This window comes from Protopterus annectens, chromosome 8.part0, assembly GCF_019279795.1.
Source record: "Protopterus annectens isolate FY-2018-M chromosome 8.part0, PAN1.0, whole genome shotgun sequence".
Lineage (NCBI taxonomy): Eukaryota > Metazoa > Chordata > Ceratodontiformes > Protopteridae > Protopterus > Protopterus annectens.
This window is the reverse complement of record NC_056741.1, coordinates 134211474-134231473: the sequence shown is the minus strand read 5'-3', so window position 1 is coordinate 134231473 and position 20000 is coordinate 134211474. Positions and strand designations below refer to the sequence as shown.

The 20000-nt window shown below is 41.3% G+C and overlaps 1 protein-coding gene across 1 annotated transcript in view; it reads left to right on the top strand.

The window, feature by feature from the left end:
- Positions 1-20000, top strand: part of LOC122808674 (alpha-2-macroglobulin-like) — a 1311252-nt gene that overhangs the window by 1149767 nt on the left and 141485 nt on the right. The window contains exon 15 of the mRNA XM_044079652.1: positions 6176-6285. Coding sequence (XP_043935587.1) covers positions 6176-6285 — 110 coding nt within the window. The remainder of the gene's footprint in view (positions 1-6175; positions 6286-20000) is intronic.

Here is a 20000-nt window from a genome sequence, read left to right as displayed (position 1 = left end):
CATACTACTTGCAGGAGGTTCATCAGATTCTCTGTTTTTTTATAGCATTTTCTCCTTTACTCTTTGGAAGTGTTCCTCAACCAGACTATCCTTAATCTGTTTTCTTTCCTAATCCACAAAACAAGGGTGAACACCTCCCCCTTTCCCTGGATGTGCATAGGCAACTAAGATTCTACTTAGACAGGTCAAAAACTTTTTCAAAAACAGACCAGTTTTTTATCTCCTTTCAGGAGAGTAAGTTGGGCTATCCTGTCTCAGAGCAGACTATCTCCAAATGTATCCCTAAAGCCATTTTTTTCTGTTACTCTTTACATGGCAAATTCCTGTCTTCACCCATGAAGGCCCATTCCACCCAAGATGCCTCCTCACCTGGAGCCTTCTTCAAAAGCATCAGCTGTAGAACTTATTCTATAGGCTGCCACCTGGCTATCAGTTCACTCTTTTTAGTGCACACTACAGAGTGGATGAATTTTCCAGATCTAGAACCTCCTTTGCTATATCTATCCTTTTAGTACTGGGATAATATTCTCCTGTCTCTAGCCCATCCACTTTTAACAAGATCTAGCTCTGGGAATCTCCTCTCAGTACTGGAATACTGCAACAGTGATTCAAGGAAGGACATAGTACAGCTGCGTAAGAACTTACTATAACATTACATGTCCTACTGATCACTTTTGCATTACTGGATCCCTACCTCCAATCCCCTTTTCTCTCTCTCTTTCTCTCTGTCTCTGTTTTGTCCCCTCTATTCCTTCTGGACCAAAGGTGACAACAGTTCTGTTCTTCTCCTCTTCACTGGATTACTGCTGTTTTTCTGATGCTCAGGCCCCTCCAGGATCTACTGGCTGTAGTTAGTCTTAGGATCTTATGCTTGTACATATGATTGTGTACCCCTTCACCCACAAGCTGAGGACATACTTCAGAAGGAGGGAGCGTCTAGAAGGTTTTGGATTTGGTACACCAGCTGGACATCAGATTACCAAGGCAGGATAACCCCATCAATATTGGAATATGATAACCCCATCAATACTGGAATGGGATAACCCCATCAATACTGGAATACTGCAACAGTGATCAGTAAGATACCTACTGTTATTGTAGTTTCTTAGATAACTGTACATTCTGCTGATTCCATCTCCAGTGCTGCTGGCCACTGGAACTGTTATGAGGATGCATGCCTGGCTGCAGTCTCAAAACCTACCAGAGGATGCCAAAAATGAAATGTTGAATTCCTCTTGGGAATAAAACTAGTTTTTAGAGCCTCTGCTTCAGAAGTCATTATAATGTATGATGAGAGAGGACAGCTCAAAGCATCTCTCAGATTTTTCCAGCCATTTTTCTCCAAGTTTTCCAAGAGATTCAGCTCTTCCACTATAACTTTCTTTAAAAAGTAGACACTCCCAGCAATTTACTGGTAAGCAGATGTGCAAAAAGTGATGTCAGAGAGGTTCCTAAAAGAAAACAGGACAGCCCCCCCCCCAAATAAAAACAGTCTAACAAGTTTGAATGACTATATGAGGGACTTCCATTCCCCCTCTCATCCTGTCAGCCCCTTACGTCTTCTAGAAAGTCCATCTTTTACTTTAGCAACAGATTCTTTCAGACAGATGAGTTCTGAAAGTAATCCCTCAAGGATGCAAATGGCAGTAGGTGTCTCTCCCCCCATTTGAGGGGATTCCTTCCAACTCACCAGACCAAACTCTTCTTTTTCCTCCTGTTGTCCAACATATGCTCCTCATGGACTGATAGAACTTGCTCTTCCTCCTCAGTTAGGAGATTGGTTTTATTCAAGGATGTGACTTGTACCCAAAGAAAGAAGATTCTTGAAAATCAGTTTTGGACCTCTCCTTTTCCAGGTAGTTTGAGGTATTGCTCAAGTTCAAAATGTTGTCACTTCATAGCTTGTTGCCCTTTATTCCCCATATGAGTTTTCTAGTGACCATAAATTTAAAAGATGTATATCATCACATTCCTGTAAATCCAGATTTCAGATGTTTCAGGTTTTCTGTGTTTGAATTACATTATCAGTTTTCTGCATTAACCTTTGGGCTATCTACTGATTCAAGGGTGTTCACAAAGTATCTACTGCCTGCTACAGATGGCAAGGTATTCACATTTCCATTAGTTAGATAACTTGATTATCTTTACAGTGTCTTTTACAGAGTGTCAGGAATCTTTTACTTGTGTAAGAGATCTCCTACATTGGCTTGGATGTCAGGAAAACATACAGAAGTCTTCCCTGACCCCTTCTCGAAGAATTGTTTTCCTGGGGTGTCTCCTGGGCACCTCAGTTCAAAGATCTTTTCTTCCACAGGAAAAGAAAATCTATATTTACATCTATTCCTGAAGTTTTCCATTCAGACTTGTGTGTCAGCAAGGGAACTCCTCAGGATTCTAGATCTCATAGCATCGATTGTACCCATGATACCTCTTGTAAGACTCCATACGAGATAAATCCAATGCTACCTGAAATCTCTATGGCCCCAGCATCAACATCCCATGACTTTTCAGTTTCCAGTTTTAGGATTTGTGGAAAGGGAGATTATGTAGTGAAGACAAATTTCCCAGAATCCAGGTCTCTAATTCTCCCCTACTGCTCCAGCACAGTCAGTAACAACAGATGTCACAGATTTTGCTGGGTCAGTGTCGATGGGAGTAAAAGTTCATGTCTCTGGAATAAGAAAGATAGATGAAAATACCTAAATGAAAACATAAATGCTGTCAACTTTCTAAATCATACATGGTGTCTAGAACCTCTACAAATGTTTACAGCCAACCCACAGTGATGCGGTGCATAAACAAGCAAGAGGAATTACTGCTTACCCTCTATGGAGACTATCCATGATAGCCTGAGATATAGCTTTTTAAAGTAATCACACTCCACAGACATCATGCATACCATTAGTGCAAAACTGTGTGGCAGAGTAGCTGAGCAGGACCAGGACTGACTCTCATGAATGGAAACTGAGTCAGTGGGTCTTTCAGGCTTTGATCCATCTGGAAGGACCATTTCAAATAGATCTTTTTTTCCCTCCACTCTAAACAATCAGTAGGTAAAAAGTCTACTCCAGGACTCCATGCAAGAAGGTTTGGATGACAGATGCTTTTTCTTTTCGTTGGACAAGAATGTTTCTGTATGCTTTTCAACCCTTTTCACTTATATCCAGAAAAATTCTGAAGATTCAGAAGAACACTATAAAGATAATTGTAGTGACTGCCTTGTGGCCTAGCCAATAGCAGTTTTCCCTTTGTTTGGAAATGGCCAGGGGCAATTGTTAAAAGTTTCCTTATAGACTGGATTTACTCAGAAAAGACCAGGGGTATTTGATACATCCTGACCCCAAACAAACTATTACTGACTGCCAGGAAGATACAGTTTTAATGGCTTTTAGGCACCTTTTTCCTGAGGACACGGAACAGGTATTAATGCAGGCAAGAAAACATGTTACTAAAAAATCATATATTAGCAAAAGGAAAAAAAAGGTTTTCTACTTGGTGCCAAGAAAAGAACTAGCACCCACTCAGGGCTAGTTATTCTTGGTTTTGTAGTATTTGTGTGTGCTGCTATCCTGTGGCCTTGCTTCTCAGTCAAGGCTTATTTGTCAGCCATTTCTGGATGTCTACCCATGAATCTCTCTCTTTCAATGCAGTCTCATGTCAAAATGTTCTTAAAAAGGGGCATTCCATATGAAGCCCCCCAGAAAACAGGTGTCTCAGAAAAAATAACTCTTGGTCCATTTGAACCAATTCATCAGGTTGACTAAATGTTCTTGAAATGAAAACACTGTCTTACTTATTACCCTGACCTCTACAAGAAGTGAGTTGCAGACTGTTATTTAATTTTTCAAAAAGATAGGGTTTCTTTTAATAACTAATCTGTCATGTAGCATTAAAGTGGTATCTGAGTTTGCCTTAAGCCAAGCTAACTTTCTCCCTGTCTTCTTCGCAGAACCTAGAAATGAGGAAGAAAGGATATTCCATACCTCGGATGTCTACAGACAACTCAGATACTATTTTGACAGAACAACATCTTTCAGAACTTGTGATCAGTTGGGCATTTCTTGGGAAGATAAGAAAAAAGGACAACCATTGTCAAAACACACTATTTCCATATGGTTGCCTCATATGCTACTACTTTTTGTTACATCCACTGCAAAAATATACCAGGCATGGTCAAGGCTCATTCTACCAGGGCCTTGGCTTCATCTGCAGGTTATTCGAAAGGGATATATTCTACAAGTGCTGTAGAAACAGCAACTTGGTCCTCTGCACATACTTTTGCAAAGCATCATAAACTAGATTCCTTCTCCAGATCTAGGACAGACTTTGCAAGGACCATTCTCCAGGGGCTCCTAGACCCTCATCCTTTCTTCTCTTAGTCCATCTAGGCTAATCTACCCACATAATTTTGGCTACTACAGTCGTGATCCTTATGAAGAACACAATCCAGTTGTGTAAGGACACTCATTATAACAGAATATGTTCAATCAATCACTGCTGCAGTTGCTGTTCCCTCCCTCTGTCTATCTTATTCCTCTATGTTTTTTTTTTTTTTTTTTTTTTTTTTATGCCAGGGTATGGATATTTAGTTTTACTTTTCTAACATTGTCCTTGTCAGGGCTTTAGCCTCCCTCTCTCTGTTGGCATAAAAGCTTTAAAAAAAGCATGGTGACCAGTTTAGGCACATGGAAGGTGTCCTGAAGCTTTGTATGCTGGATGTCGGTTATATCCTGACCAGGATATAGCCCATATAGCTCAGGTAGCTACAGTAGTGATCATTCAAACATATACTGTTATGGTAAAGTTACACGACTGCACTTTCTTATAACTACTGCTGTAGTTACTTGCTTTAGTTCTTTTTTTTTCTTTCTTTCTTTTTTTTTTTTTTCCAGCTAGCTAACTGGCTAACTGCAGCTTTTTAAGAGCCATGGTTAGCAAGGAGAAAATAAATGGCAGATTCCTGTAAATGCTACTGGAATTAGTCCTGCTATTTTTTTTCCTGCTCACAAATGGATATTCTCAAGACCTACAGTTATGGAGGGCGACAGAAATGACAACTCCAAACCACATGGATTTTTTTCCCATTTATTTATTTATTTGCCATATTCTTCCTTCACCCATTTGGAACATCAAGCATCCTTCAGGAATAGCTGATTCTTCAATCCAGTTTTGTAAATGACTACTGGACATGGAGTGCCACTGGATGTCCCAACAAGCATGTTTAACCAATAGACAGCACCTTGAGATAATAGCCATAGAGTGGCATGTATTCGGGCATGTGAAGTTATACATAGGTTTACCATTCTGATGTCCACATATATGAAACATCTTTAGCTGGATACAAGACAAGGTTGTTTAAATTAAAATGTGCCCATTGTTACATTATAGTTAAAGTATTCACTGCCACCATGTGGCACTCTGACTTCCACCTCTCATACAAAAACATATATTATTTGTTAATGTTTTATTAAGCAGCAAAATTCAAATGATCAAATGAACAGTAATAGTGGAAATTAAATAAGATCACTGAAATTTGTTTAATTTTAAATGTTTCAGTTTACACCTTTCAATAGCACTGCATTCTCATATATGTGCTATCTGAACTTGTGCATTTTAAGAAGTACCACATAATTTTTTAAGAAAATATTTAAACACCTATAAAGATAAAGTCAGATAAATTAAGACAGCATCTCTTCTTCTTTCGGCTTTTCCTGGTTAGGGGTCGCCACAGTGGATCATCTGTCCGCTCATGATTGGCAGTGGAGTTTTACAGTGTCGAGTTGCCAGCCTGGCACCCAACCTTCTGCAGAAGGCACACATACACTCACACCTAGGGCCCATTTAGAGTGTCCAATCTGCCTACTGCATGTCTTTGGGATGTGAGAGGAAACCGGAGCACCCGGAGGAAACCCATGCGACCACCAGAATTGAACCAGAGAACCTCTTGCTGTGAGGCAACAATGCTAACTGCTGCACCACCGTGGCAACCCTGAAGTTAAGACAGCATCTCTACTGTTTAAAAATGTTGGTCCTCTAGTGATATGCCTTAGCTTTTGCATAGCTGTTTTTTACATCTGTGTAAGTCTGTACTACAATTCTTATGTTGACTATTTCTGAGCTGCTACTTTTGATATCTGATCTGTATTTTTCATTTTGTATGCTTATTTTTTTTCAGAATTTCATAGCAAATAACACTGCACAAATCTACTGGATTGGCCTGACAGATGAAGATGAGGAAGGCAGGTGGTACTGGATAGATGGAACAAGTCACAACACCACCTTTGGGTAAGGAAGCACCTTGAAAGTTTGCATCCAGTGCGTACTGATTGTAAATGCTATGGGTGTGAAGGGCAGGTAAGAATTAGGTTTACATGCAGATCTCACAAGTGGCACAGCCAGTAGCAGCTGTGAGCAGAAAAAGTACATTACGCAGCATTTATTTCTCATTTCTTTTTATTGATTTATTTGCATTTTGATAACCATGTAAACCATGGAGAGCCGAGTCGATTTACAATGGTGTCCAGTTAAGAGCACTTTCATTACAACTGATAAAAATACTGCATCCTATATCTAGTCACATATTTTTCTTTGCAGTATTTTTTTTTTATTTTTTACTTATTTATTTTTATTTTTTGTTACACACACATGCATGAGCTTCTCAGGTTTGTATTATCTATGGTTACATTTGTTAGGTTGAGAAGAAAGTTTAACTTGGCTTAATGGTATACCACTTCATTTTTCTTGGGCAGTTGTTTGGTATGTTTTTATCAGATTTTAGTTTAGGTTGATGTCTTGTATTTTTCAGGTTTGTATGGTCTTTTTATTTTCATTTGTAGGTATGTAGTATTTTATTGCTGCTTTTATAAATTCTTTTGTTGGCTTGTTTATTTAGACTGTTGGAGTATGGGGTGGTTCTACTTGGGGCTTCTTTTCTGATGCATTATTATTAAGTATTTTGTTTTGGTGCTTTTGTTTGCATCAATGGGTTTAGGGGGATTCCTGTTTGTGCAATACCACTACACATTGTAAAAGCAGCTTTTCCCTTAGCTCCACTGTTATGCATCCATTGAGTTAGTGTAAAGGAAATAAGGGGGTATGTGGGCAAAGCTCCCCCATGCTTTTTTATATTGTTTTCTTTTTCTTTCTTTATTTATTTCTAATTTGTTAACTGCGTAGATAGGATTGTCTGAATGACCTTTTTCAGCTATGACCCAGGACAGAAGACAAGACATACAATTTTAAAATTAGAACATATATTCACATTTATCCAATACAGTTATACAGTGAAATAACGCTTGACATTCACAAAGCAGAAAAAGTTCATTTCAGCAATAAAAGTACAATAAAGGGCAGTAACAATGCTATAGAGGGAGCCGTAAATAAAATGTCATAGATATTGAGACGATAGCAGAATTCCTAGCCATTATTAATAAAACATTTGAAGCTGTGCCAGTGAGAAGCTGTTTTGAAAGGATTGTTTTAAATTCTGATGGAGTTTGTGTGTGTGTGTGTGTGTGTGTGTGTGTGTGTGTGTGTGTGTGTGTGTGTGTGTGTGTGTGTGTGTGTGTGTGTGTGTGTGTGTGTCTAAGGTCAGGATGGAGATAGTTCTATATAGCTAGTCCATGGCTTATGCAGTGAGATGTGATTAGGCTAAGAATTTCTAAGAATGTAGTTTAATTTTCTGATGACAAGGAGTCTTTTTATTGTGGGCAATATTCTTTATGTAGAAGTTTGAATATTAGTGTGCTAAGTAATAAGATGGGCCTTTCAGTTATTAGGAGCCAATTTACTTTTTGTAGAAGACAGTGGTGAATATACATGCATGCCAGCAGGGTTAATCTGCAAAGTTTGTTTACGGTGGTCTGAATTTGTTTTGTGTTGTAGGAGGAATGGAAGATAAGTGGAAAAAGGGCATATTCCAATTTTTGAAGGAGAACATTTTTAGCAATTGCCATCCTAGCTATAGGTGTGAGTAGTTGAGAAACTTTATAACAAAGCTTTAGTTGAGAGAGTATTTTGTGTGTAATGAAATCTATGTGTAGAGAAAAAGTAATAGAGTGGTCCAATGCTATTCCTAAGAATATATGTTCAGTGAATGATGGTATATTTTTGTTATTATGGAAACCTGTTATTGTGTTTGCCGATGAGTGAGTTTATGGGAGGAGGAGTATAGCATAACATTGTTCTTTTTCATGGTTATTTAACAGTTTAATAGTATAAATCCAAAAAGGAGTTTGCTGAAGGAGTCCTATAACTGTATTTGTAAAGTTTGAGAGCATTCATTTGTTTAGAGGAAGATATCACCTGCATAGAGGACTATGCATAAGGAGGGGAGGTCACTAATGAATATAGTCTTAGAAGAAGGTCTAGTACAAAGCCTTGAAGAGCTCCTGACTTCAGTGTCCCAGTTAATAATATTTGATTGTTTGAATGTACCTGAAAAGTTCTGTTCTGTAAGTAACTTTGGAACCATTTTATAGTAAAGGTCCCAAAGTTAGATTTATAAAGTTTGTTAAGCAGAATGCTGTGGTTAAGTGTTTTGAAGGTGATATTCATGTCCTCAAATATACCAGCAGTAAAGAGATCATAGTTCATGTTGCAATAGACTGAGTTTGTGGCAATGAATAGAGCAGTAGTAGTGCTAAATGTGTTACTGAAACCATGTTCCTTGTCAGATAGGAGATATTAGCTGTTTATATGTTGGGAGTAGATCTTTGTAGAGAAGGTTTTTAAAGATTTTTATTAAGGGGCATAGAGTAGAGATGAGGCAACAGTCTTTATGAGATTGGGGGGTTATTTTAGGGAGAGGGATTATTTTTGAATGCTTTAAGGTGGGATGGTAGTGTTTCTGTAGTAAGGTATATGTTGTATATTTAGGTAAGGAGTTTAGCAATATAATTTATAGATTTTCTTCGAAAAATAGGATGTATTTTGGAGTTTAGAGGAGGATTGTTTTAGGTTGATCAGTACATTTTTAGTTTCTTTTACAGTAATTTATTTAAATTGGAAAGAACCTGTAAATTCAGCTAAGGGATAGAGTATGGCTTGAGTTTAGTTGTTTATTGAATTATGAGGGTTGTTATTGTTAGTATTCAGTGAGTTAGTGATGTCTTAGATGAAAGTTAGGAGGAAAGATTTAAAGTTGTCGGCTTGTTGTTTGCCGTTGTAATCATCATTGCTAAAAGTGGCAACTAGTATTATTATTGACATGACCAGTGATGTATTTGATCTCCTTCCAGAAATGGTTGGGATTAGATATAGATGTTATATTTAACTTGAGCGGCACTAGGGCTTTCATACTTTTCAGTCATATGACTTCCTAGAAGAATACTCTAATCTCCCTCAAACCAACTCACCACCTTTAGACATCAACTCTAACCTTCCATTACCCTATTGATTGAACATTTTTATAGAATCCATTCCACCTTTCTATTTTAAACACATAAAAGGATGGGGAGCTATTTTATTATACCCCATTTCCTGTATTTTTGCCAGTGGTTCCTCTTCTTTTAGCCCACTGACCAATCTGTGCTTCTCTTATGTTAGGAACCAGACACATTCTGGCCTGACTGGGAGCCATTCCTTGGAGAGCAGAGAGAAAAGTATTTGGGAGTGGAACCATCTGTCAGACCCAGCACATACCCCTCCTAACTCTCACACATCTCTCTTGAGCTCTATTATTTACTGCCATCCATGGGCAGCATGCCTGTATGTACACATGACTTTTCCAGCTAATGTGGTGCACTAGTGGGAAGAACATGATCAAGTTGTCCATTCTCAATGTATAGAACTCCTAGTGCTTTTTCCAGGTGTAACCTAATCAGTAGGTCAGGCTCAGCTCCCCCTCTACCCCCAGGATGGCTAAGCTGACCACAGCTACTTATTCATATCCTTCCGAGTCCATCCCTGCCAGCTCCTATGACACTAACTGAATATGGATCTTCTAGGCTGAAGTCTGTGCTTCCTCCCTTTGCACCACATGGGCATGCTTAGCTAGATGACCTGTAAGAAAAAGTCCCAAATGACACCCCCACTAGATCTAACCTGTTATACGTCTGGTTATTGTTATTAAATTAGGTGCTCCTATTTACCTCTTTCTATTATATCTAGAACTACTCCCTACATTTCAGTATTTTGCCCTCTTTTTGAAATTCCTCAGTAATAAACCCACTAGCAAAATACCTAAAACATTCAGTACTTCTGCTTTCTTAACTATCTCAATACTCCCAACCTTAGAAAATAATGAGTATTTTAACAATCCGGGATTATATCAAACAGTCCAATCTCCTTTCTCAAACCCAACATGAGTTTTGCACTAGACTTAGCACAATGACAGGCATGTAGGCTTTATCTGACAGCATGCAAAGTAACATGGCTAGGGGAAATCTGACAGCTGCTATCTTCATATATCTCACTAGAGTACATTATGTAAAATAATTTGTGGTGTGCTATACAGCTCATTTGTTTCCCTAAGTGCACATGTTAAGACAACTGGCTGGTTTAAACACTATTTTTCCAAAAGGTTCTTAAAGTTAAAGGTTAGTTTCCCTCCCTCAGGCTCCAATCCATTAGGTAAATGTGTGCCGCAGGCTAAAATTCTCTCTGTACTCTTATTCTTCATATTTGTAGATAAACTTCCCTATGACTTTGGTAGCATTCCAATATTTTACATGCAGGTGTCATGGCTATTTATATTTCAGACATGTTTCCAATGACAATCACATATCTTCTTCAAAAAGACCTTGTCCTTGACTCAATCCTCGTTGCATGTAGGGATGCAACCATGGCTATGATCATGATTATCTGTATTTGGTTAGCAGTATAGGTATTGGATGGGAGAGGTGAGATATGAGTAAGTGGCTGATGTTGGCTCATCCATCTTGGGTGAGAAAAGATAGTTTGGGTCACTGCATTGTTGACACATACCACTGGGTGGGTGATGACCTGCAGAATGGCCTAGCATGCTTGCACAGCATCAGAAGTGCTGCTTCACTAGAAAGGCATGGATGGTAGTACAGCATGCATGCTGATCTCTGAGTAACAACAATTGTACTGACCCCAAGACACCACTGAGGGTGGGTGATATGGTAGCTCAAAAGACTAGCCAACTCCCTCTTGCCCGTTTCTCACCTTTTGTAGAACAAATGGGCTCATAAGAGCCTGATCATGGGGAATGATTGGGATGGAAGGCTCTCACCCCATTCGTAAATGCTAGGCCCTTGTCCTGGGAGGAATAAATGAATCAATATAGGATACATAGTGACGCCACTTGACAAATTCCATTGAATAGAGGGTCCTGGGGAAAGATCTTTTCCTCTCTTCAGCCTAGTTAAATAAATGGAGCATAGTCTTGACTTAAGGAAAAAAAAGACATTGTTTGTGACACATCAGAACCTAATACAAGCATCAACAAACTGGAAAATCCAGCTTAATAATACAATATCAATAGAAACAACTCAAACATTCAAATACCTATAAATCTGTGTAGACCCTAAACTTTACTTTCAACATCACATGTTGAAAACAAATACTGAAACCAACAAAGCTCTGTTTTGGACTTGGACAGATTCTCATTTCCTGATTCTAGGAAAGCTTGCCAGTAATCAGTAAAAGTAGCAGCAATAGCCCAACTGAAATGCTTCCTTTCCATTGTCACTATACCCTGTATGAAAAACAAACTGCTTTACAAGCAATTGCTACCAATATCCTTTCCTTCCTTACTCATTCCTCTCTGCCATGAATACCACTATCCACTTCTTTCCAAAGCTGTATGACCTTTCAGTATGTTGTTGACTGACATTTGCTTCATTTGTTTAAGTGTGTGAGCATGCCCAGTATGACCTTTCAGTATGTTGCTTACTGAAATTGTCGAAATTTGTTTAAGTGTGTGAACATGCCCACTATGGGCATATATACTATATGTGTGTGAAAAATAAAGTTGTTTTTAACTTCAGGGCTCACTTTTGTGTTGTACATCGACAGGAAGCATGCTGTGCCTGCAGGGCTTCCATGAGTCAATTTGTATAGACTTATGAACATTTCTACATATGGGGGGGGGGGGCAGCTACTATTTGTACATTTCTACCTGGGGGGGGTACACATGATTGTTACTGTGTGTGTACATAGGATGAGGGGTTCACCTGACACTGATACACATTTGCTAGACCTGCACTGCTATGCTACGTACTCCATTTCAGTCTGTACTGTTGCCTATCGTAGTGTCTTGAGGCATACCACTGTACTACTGACCTTAGCTTCCAATTACACGCATATTAGTTTGTGACTTCATAGCCTACCCAACCCACATCACACTGCCTGGCCTGCTGTTATCTGTCTGCATAGGCCTGGGGGGAGCTTACTCATATGCCTCTTCAGAGAGCATGATACAGCATTTGTTTGTGTTTGCATTTGTCTACAATTGTCCTGCTGGCTGTGAGTGTTAGGTATGTGACCCCCCCCCAACTGGTATGTGTGAGTGACTGAAGTTGTGTCTGTGCCAATGAACTGCTGTCATGGCTTAGTGGATCAGTACTGTGACTATAGTGCACAGTATCCTGAGTTCGAGCCCTGTCTCTGCTTTTTATTTTCCTGCTGGCCAGACCTGACTGGTTAAGGAACAGTAAAGCAGGTGTGAGCATGTTTACATGACTTTGCTTGACTTTGCCCAACATTGCCCAACGTAGCCCGACATTGCCCGACATTGCGCTGGTTAGCGCAGTGCGCAACTACATGCAACTGTAATTAAATATGCTCAGTACTGGTAAAATTTGCTTCGCAGTGCTTTATATTGTTTAAAAGAGGGACTCATGCCTCAGGTGGGGCTGCAGGGCTGCCTATGTCAGATGCACATATTACACTCCCTATACATGTTTGAAAACAGGTAGTGTCAAGTTAGGCATCCCTTTTACTGTATGTGCGAGTCAGAGAGAGGTGTCATTTCCAGGGTTCCTATTGAGTCAGTGTATGTGCTATGCGTTGCCTCTTTGCCAAGGCCAGGGCATACTGGGCACACCTCCTTCTGCCTACTGGTGAAGGCGCAGGTTGTTCTTCCTCTGAGTCACACTGTGCCTGTGCAGGCCTTGGCAATGGTGGAGGGCTGGTTGGCCCTGCCCCATGTTGTTCCTGCTGCAGCTATTTCTGCAGGATCATATTGTGTAGCATGGCACATACCATGAGAATTTGGGTACATGTAGTTGGTGAGTACTGCAAGGCTCCACCGGATGTGTCCAGGCACCGGAACTATGACTTGAGCATCCCAAACACACACTCAATTATGTTTCTTGTTTGTGCGTGTGCCTCATTATGGAGTTCTTGTTCAGGTGTGTGGGCAGTTCTGATGGGTGTCATCAGCCATGGCTCCAGTGCGTATCCAGCATCCCCCACTAGGTAACCATCAGGGATGTCCCCACAGGCAAATCTCTGGTACAGCTGCATCAGATGCCAGATGTGGGAATCGTGACAGCCAGCACACACATTCATTATTATGCCCTGGGCATCGCACACGACCTGGCAGTTGATGGAGGGGAAGCCCTTGCAGTTGATGTAGACCCTACCCCATTCACCAGGTGGTGCTTTGATGCATATGTGCATGCAGTCTATTGCACCCACTACCGCGGGGTATTCTGCTATTTGGTGGAAAGACGCATATTGCTGGCCAATGCCTCATGGGAATTGGGGAAATATACATGCTCACCGACATGTGCTGATATGGCATCCAGGAACTGGTGCAGTACCTTGGATGCTGATGCCTGTGAAATCACCATCATATCACCAGTTGGTCTCTGGAAGGTACATGTAGCAAGTATTCTTAGGCCAACACATACCTTGGTATCCACTGGGATGGGTTGCCCTCTGTTGGTTCTGTGTGTGAGGTGTCACCAGTGCAGCTCAACAATTTGCTGCAGGAGGTCTCTGTCCACCCTATAGCGCTCCACTAGCCCCTGGTAGGATACCCTGGGTCTGTACACTCTTCTCCATCTCCACACTGTGGGTTGATCAGCAGCATTCACAACATCACCACCCACAGCACCTTGCACATGTTGGTTTATGATAGCAAGAGCAGCCCCTAACATTTTGTGTCTTTAAAGTTTTTTTAAGCTTTCCCTCTTTGTATACTGCAGTGTTCTTGAGAAAAACAGGGAAGAATGCTCTTTGCAGAGTTTAAAGTGCTGGGCTGGGCTGGGCTAGTCTGCTGTCTCTGTAATTGGCTGATTCTGATATATGTCACCTGGCAGCTCTACTAGTTCTCCTTGGTTAACTTCTTACTACTACATTTCCTTCCTTTTCCCTTTCTGTTTCCGCCCAGGGCAGTGCCGCGCAAACAAGCTCACATGCGCACGCATGCTGTGTGCACGTTTGCAAGAAACTTCAGATATTTCCACAATGTACACCTTCGGTTTCTGGTTTTCAAAAAGGACAACTGTAGACACACCTATTGCAATCCTCAGCAACTCAGGGCAAACTGAAGACACTGTGCTCCAATAAGCTTACAGCCTTTCTGACACACCCCCTCATGATGTTACCTATACTCTACTCTACTACTCCACTACCCCTACACTTACACTCTTGGAACATGGCTCACATGCAGGGGAAAATTGGGATTCACTATCCTTATCCTCATTTGCATAGGATTGCCTACTAATGCATGGTTACATCTCTCATACTGAGCTTCCCCCCTTAGCAACCACTACTCAGTAGCCATGTTGTTATCAGCCTGCCATTCACCTGCATGGCAGGATAAGCTTTTAAGTAAAAATGTCTATTTTAGGCTATTTTTTAATTATTTTCTCGGTTTTAAAAAGTTGCATGTTTGCGCAGTGCTGCGCTATGTTTAAACATTGGAGATCGGAGGGAAAAAAATGTAGATTTTAATATTTTTAAACATTTATAAATGCCAATGGCCTAATATTTGGCCATTGGCATGCTTCCTCAACTGTATGGATCCTTTATTTGGAGCTGTCATAGCTCCATTTAGCTATTTGCAGAACGGTACTCCGTTACCAATGGAGTAAATTTCTGCAAATAACACTATTCTTCCACGGACAGGTTGGTGTTTCCTGGATCACAAAATTACCTCATTTGCATGGCTTTCACCAGCAAATGAGGTAATTTGCATACCAGCTCCCTGTCAATGCTAGAGTAGTGTTAGGAGCTCTTGTGCACGCCCCTGACTGCTGTTCCTGGATCGCACGGCAGACATATTGCCAGCATGGGCTCCTAAACTACTCTTCCGTGCAAGGCTTCGTAAATCCGGGGGAATATATACTTATATATATATATATATATATATATATATATATATATATGTACATAGGTTCATAGGTTCATAGGTAGATACTAGGCTATCTGCCCTAGGGCATTTATAAGCCTAGCCAGAGTGTATTTGGCTTTCGCCTCCCTATTAGATTAGCCTACTGTGCCTCTGTATAGTAGGCACAGAAGGTAGCCCTTTAAGATTAGTTTATTGTGCCTCTGTCAAGCAAGGACACAGAAGAGATCCCAGGGGTGAATTTACGATCACCCATGGACGCGTCCAGATTTCGCTTGAAGAGGGTCAGTGAGGAGCTATGTCTAACGTGAATTGGGATTCTATTCCAGAGTGAGGGGAGCCTCTGGGAAATGAATCTGTCCCTCCAGCATGTCCTGTTTATTTTTGTGCTGAGGTTTAAGTCCCTGGAGCGTGTAGCTTTAAGGGATTTGGATTTTTTGAGGTGGAGCATGTCCATTAATTCTGGGTTAGACATGGCTTTGTACGTCAGGCATAGATCGCCTCTGAGTAGGCGGTAAGCAACTGAGTAGAGCTGCAGTTTCTTTAGTCGAGCTGCATAGGACATCTGTTTGAGGCCCATGATCCTCTTGGTGAGGTACTTTTGGGGTCTCTCCAGTTGCTGCAGGTGTCAGGTAAGGTACATCCCAAAAGGGGCATTGTATTCAATTATGGGTCTGATGAGTGATGAGTAGAGGGGCACAATGACCTCTCTTAATCTAGATGCGAACCCTTTCGTGATAAGGTGGGCTATATAGAAGGTCTTTCTAACCACTTTGGCAATGTGATTATCAAAGGAGAGATTACTATCTACGTGGGTCCCCAAATCCCTAATTACTTCTTCCGTATTTAATGGATTTCCACCTATGTGGTAATTTGTGGGCACTTTGTTTTTCCCAAAGGGGATGACTATGCATTATTTAGCATTTAGCTTGAGGCCGTGGCTCTGGCACCAAGCATCCGTCTCCATGAGACCCTTTTGGAGGATGCTTGTGTCAGCCAGAGAGTCGATTATGGCTCTCAGTTTGCAGTCATCTGCGAACTTTGTCAACCATAGTCCCCCTGTGTTAGCCTGTACCTCAGAGAAGTATATACTGAATAAGAGAGGTCCCAGAACTGAGCCTTGTAGGATGCCACTTGTAACTGGTTTGGAGTTGGAAGTGGCACCTGCAATTCTGACCATGTGGGTTCTATCCCTGAGCCATCTTGTGACATAGGGGTTGATATTTAAGCTGGTAAGCTTATTTATGATGCCCGAGTGGGGTATTGTGTCAAAGGCTTTTGCGAGGTCCAAGTAGGCTGTGTGGACTACCTTGCCCTCATCTATGGCTTTGGTAACTGTTTCAAAAAAATCAACCAGGTTTAAGTGGCAAGATCTGCCCTTAACAAAGTCGAATTGGGTAGGGTCCAGTGTCTGGAGGTTCCCAATGTCTTTGTTTATGAGTTCCATGAAAACACACTCCATAGCTTTACAGACCAGACTAGTCAGGCTTATGGGGCGATAGTTCCCGGGGTCCGTTGTGGCACCACCTTTGTGGAGTGGGACCACTGTAGCTGTACGCCATTCTTTGGGTACATATCCTGTAGTAAGGCTAAGTTTGAACAGTGACTTAATGTGAGGGTTCAGTTCTACTTGGAGCTCGTGTAAGATGCAGCCTGGGACACCGTCCAGTCCCCTAGATGCTGTGTTTTTTGCTTTGGAGTGGGCAGCTTTCACCTGTGCATCTGTGATGTAAGGGAGGTTACATTCTGTTGGGATAGGCATTTGCTCCTTGGGGGGGGAGGGGGGGGGAGTTAGCACTGAACCTGTCTTCCAGGATGTTGGCTATGTCTGTAGGTTCGGTATATTTTGTACCATTATGCATCAATTCAGAGCATATCTGGGAGTTTCCACCCATATTCCTGACATACCTAAAGAAGGCCTTGTGATTATCTTTATATATATATATATATATATATATATATATATATATATATGTATATATGTATGTATGTGTATATATATATATATATATATATATATATATATATATTAAAATATATATATATATATATATATATATATATAGATATATATATATATATATATATATATATATACGTATATATATATATATATATATATATATATATATATATATATATATATATGTTCATAGGTTCATAGGTTCATACTAGGCTATCTGCCCAAGGGCATTTATAAGCCTAGCCCAGAGTTTTGTGGCTTTCGCCACCCCTTTAGTTTGAAGACAACTATGCCCATTATTTTGCTGTGCCTCTGTCAAGCAGTGACACTGAGGTAATCCCTGGGGTATATCTGCGATCTCCCATACATTGGTCAAGATTTCTCTTGAACAAGGCCAGCGAGGTGCTCTGCCTCACATGTACCGGAATTTTGTTCCACAGCATAGGGAGTCTCTGGGTGATGAATCTGTCTCTCCAGCACGTCCTATTAATAACCGTGTCAAGGTTTAAGTCTCCCGCCCTTGTAGTTCTGAGGGATCTAGATTTTTTGAGGTGAAGCATGTTCATCAAATCTGGGTTTGACATGGCCTTGTATGTCAGGCACAGGTCACCTCTGAGCAAGAGGGTAAGCGACTGAATAGAGCTGGAGTTCTTTCAGTCGGGCAGCATAAGACATATTTTTGAGACCCTTTATCCTTTTGGTGAGGAACTTTTGGGGCCTTTCCAGCTGCTGCAGCTGTCGGGTCAGGTACATTCCGAATGGGGCATTGTACTCAATCATTGGTCTGATGAGTGATGAGTACAGGGGGACGATGACCTCCCTTGATCTGGATGTGAATCCCTTCATGATCAGGTGGGCAATGTAGAAGGTCTTCCTAACTACCTTAGCAACGTGAGTGTCAAATGAAAGGTTACTGTCAACCTGGGTCCCCAGATCCCTGATAACTTCTTCAGTGCTCAGTGGATTGCCACCTATATGGTAGATATGGGTAACCTTGTTTTTCCTGAAGGGTATGACTATGCATTTCTTGGCGTTTAACTTTAGGCCATGGCTCTGGCACTAGTTATCCATTTCTGTGAGACCCTTCTGAAGGATATCTGTGTCAGATGTGTTTTCGACTATGGTGCCCAGTTTGCAGTCATCTGCAAACTTTGTCAGCCGTAACCCTCCTGTGTTTGCTTGTACTTCAGAAAAGTAGATGCCGAACAAGAGTGGGCCCAGGACTGAGCCCTGTGGGACACCACTTGTGACAGGCTTTGAGTCTGACATGGCGCCAGCAACTCTGACCCTGTGGGTTCTGTCACTTAGCCAGTTTGCAACCCATCTTGTGATGTATGGGTTTACATTTAAGCTGATGAGTTTTTCAATGATACCTGAGTGGGGTATTGTGTCGAAAGCCTTTGCCAGGTCGAGGTAGGCTGTATGGACTGCCTTTCCCTCATCAATGTCCTTGGTGACTGTTTCGAAAAAGTCAACCAAGTTTAAAAGACATGATCTGCCTTTGACAAAGCCAAACTGGGTTGGATCCAAAGTCTGCAAGTTCCCTATGTCTTTATTTATGAGATCCATTATGATCCTCTCCATGGCTTTGCAGATCAGGCTTGTCAAGCTGATGGGACGGTGATTTCCAGGGTCGGTGGAGGCACCGCCTTTATGAAGTGGGACCACAGTTGCCATGCGCCACTCCTTGGGTACATATCCTGAGGTGAGGCTAAGATTAAACAGCTGTCCTAACTGCGGGTTTAATTCCTCATTGAGTTCGTGGAGCACACAGCTGGGGACACCATCCGGTCCCATGGATGCTGTGTTTTTCGCCTTGGAGAGAGCAGTTCTCACCTAGGCGTTAGAGATGTTTGGGGGGCTACAATCCTCTGGTATAGATATCTCTCCTTTTGGGAGAAGTTTGCACTGAACCTGTCAGCCAGTATGTTGGCAATGTCTGTAGGTTCAGCAATTTTCACATCATTTTGAACTAATTCTGAGCATATCTGGGAGTTTCCTCCCAGGTTTCTAACATAGCTAAAGAAGGCCTTATGGTTGTGTTTTGAGTCCTTAGCGATTTTTCTCTCAAAATTTGCCTTGGATGATTTTATGAGAGCTCTTAGTTTTTTACTTATAATGATCAAAGGTGTCTTACCTTTTAAGGATTTTGCTCTATCTTGTAGTAGCTTCCTCCTTTTGTTGTAGAGCTTGTTTATGGCTGGGGTCCACCAGACTGGACGCTTGCCTTTGGTACAAAGAGTCTTTGTTTTGTTTGGGATTGCCTGATCCATGCAGTCCTGTAGGTGCTGGTAGAAGGCATTTGTAAGTGATTCAGCGGCTTGAGTAATGTTTACCGGCTCGGGGCCTTAAAGGAGACCACACTAGTCTTTAGAAGTGTGAAGTCGGCTTTTGAGAAGTTCTTCACTGTGGTCTTTTTATCTCAGGTGGGGCGGGATGAGGACCTCCAGTGAGATTAGTTTATGATCTGATCTCACCAGTGAGGCGTATACTTCCGGTGTTGAACATTGTGATCCCATGTTCGTGATGATGAGATCAAGTATGTTTTCACCTCTTGTGGGGATGGTGACTAGTTGTTCCATGGCATTTGAGTTTATGAACTCCAGGAACCTTTGGGCTAGAGTGTTTGGGCTTGAGTAGTGATCCCAGTCTATATTAGGGTAGTTGAAATCACCTAGTATGATGGTGTTTGGAGATACATTTATCCCCTCCAGTGTTTTCAGGAAAGCTATGTGAGGTTCCTGAGTTTGAGAGGGTGGCCTGTAACAC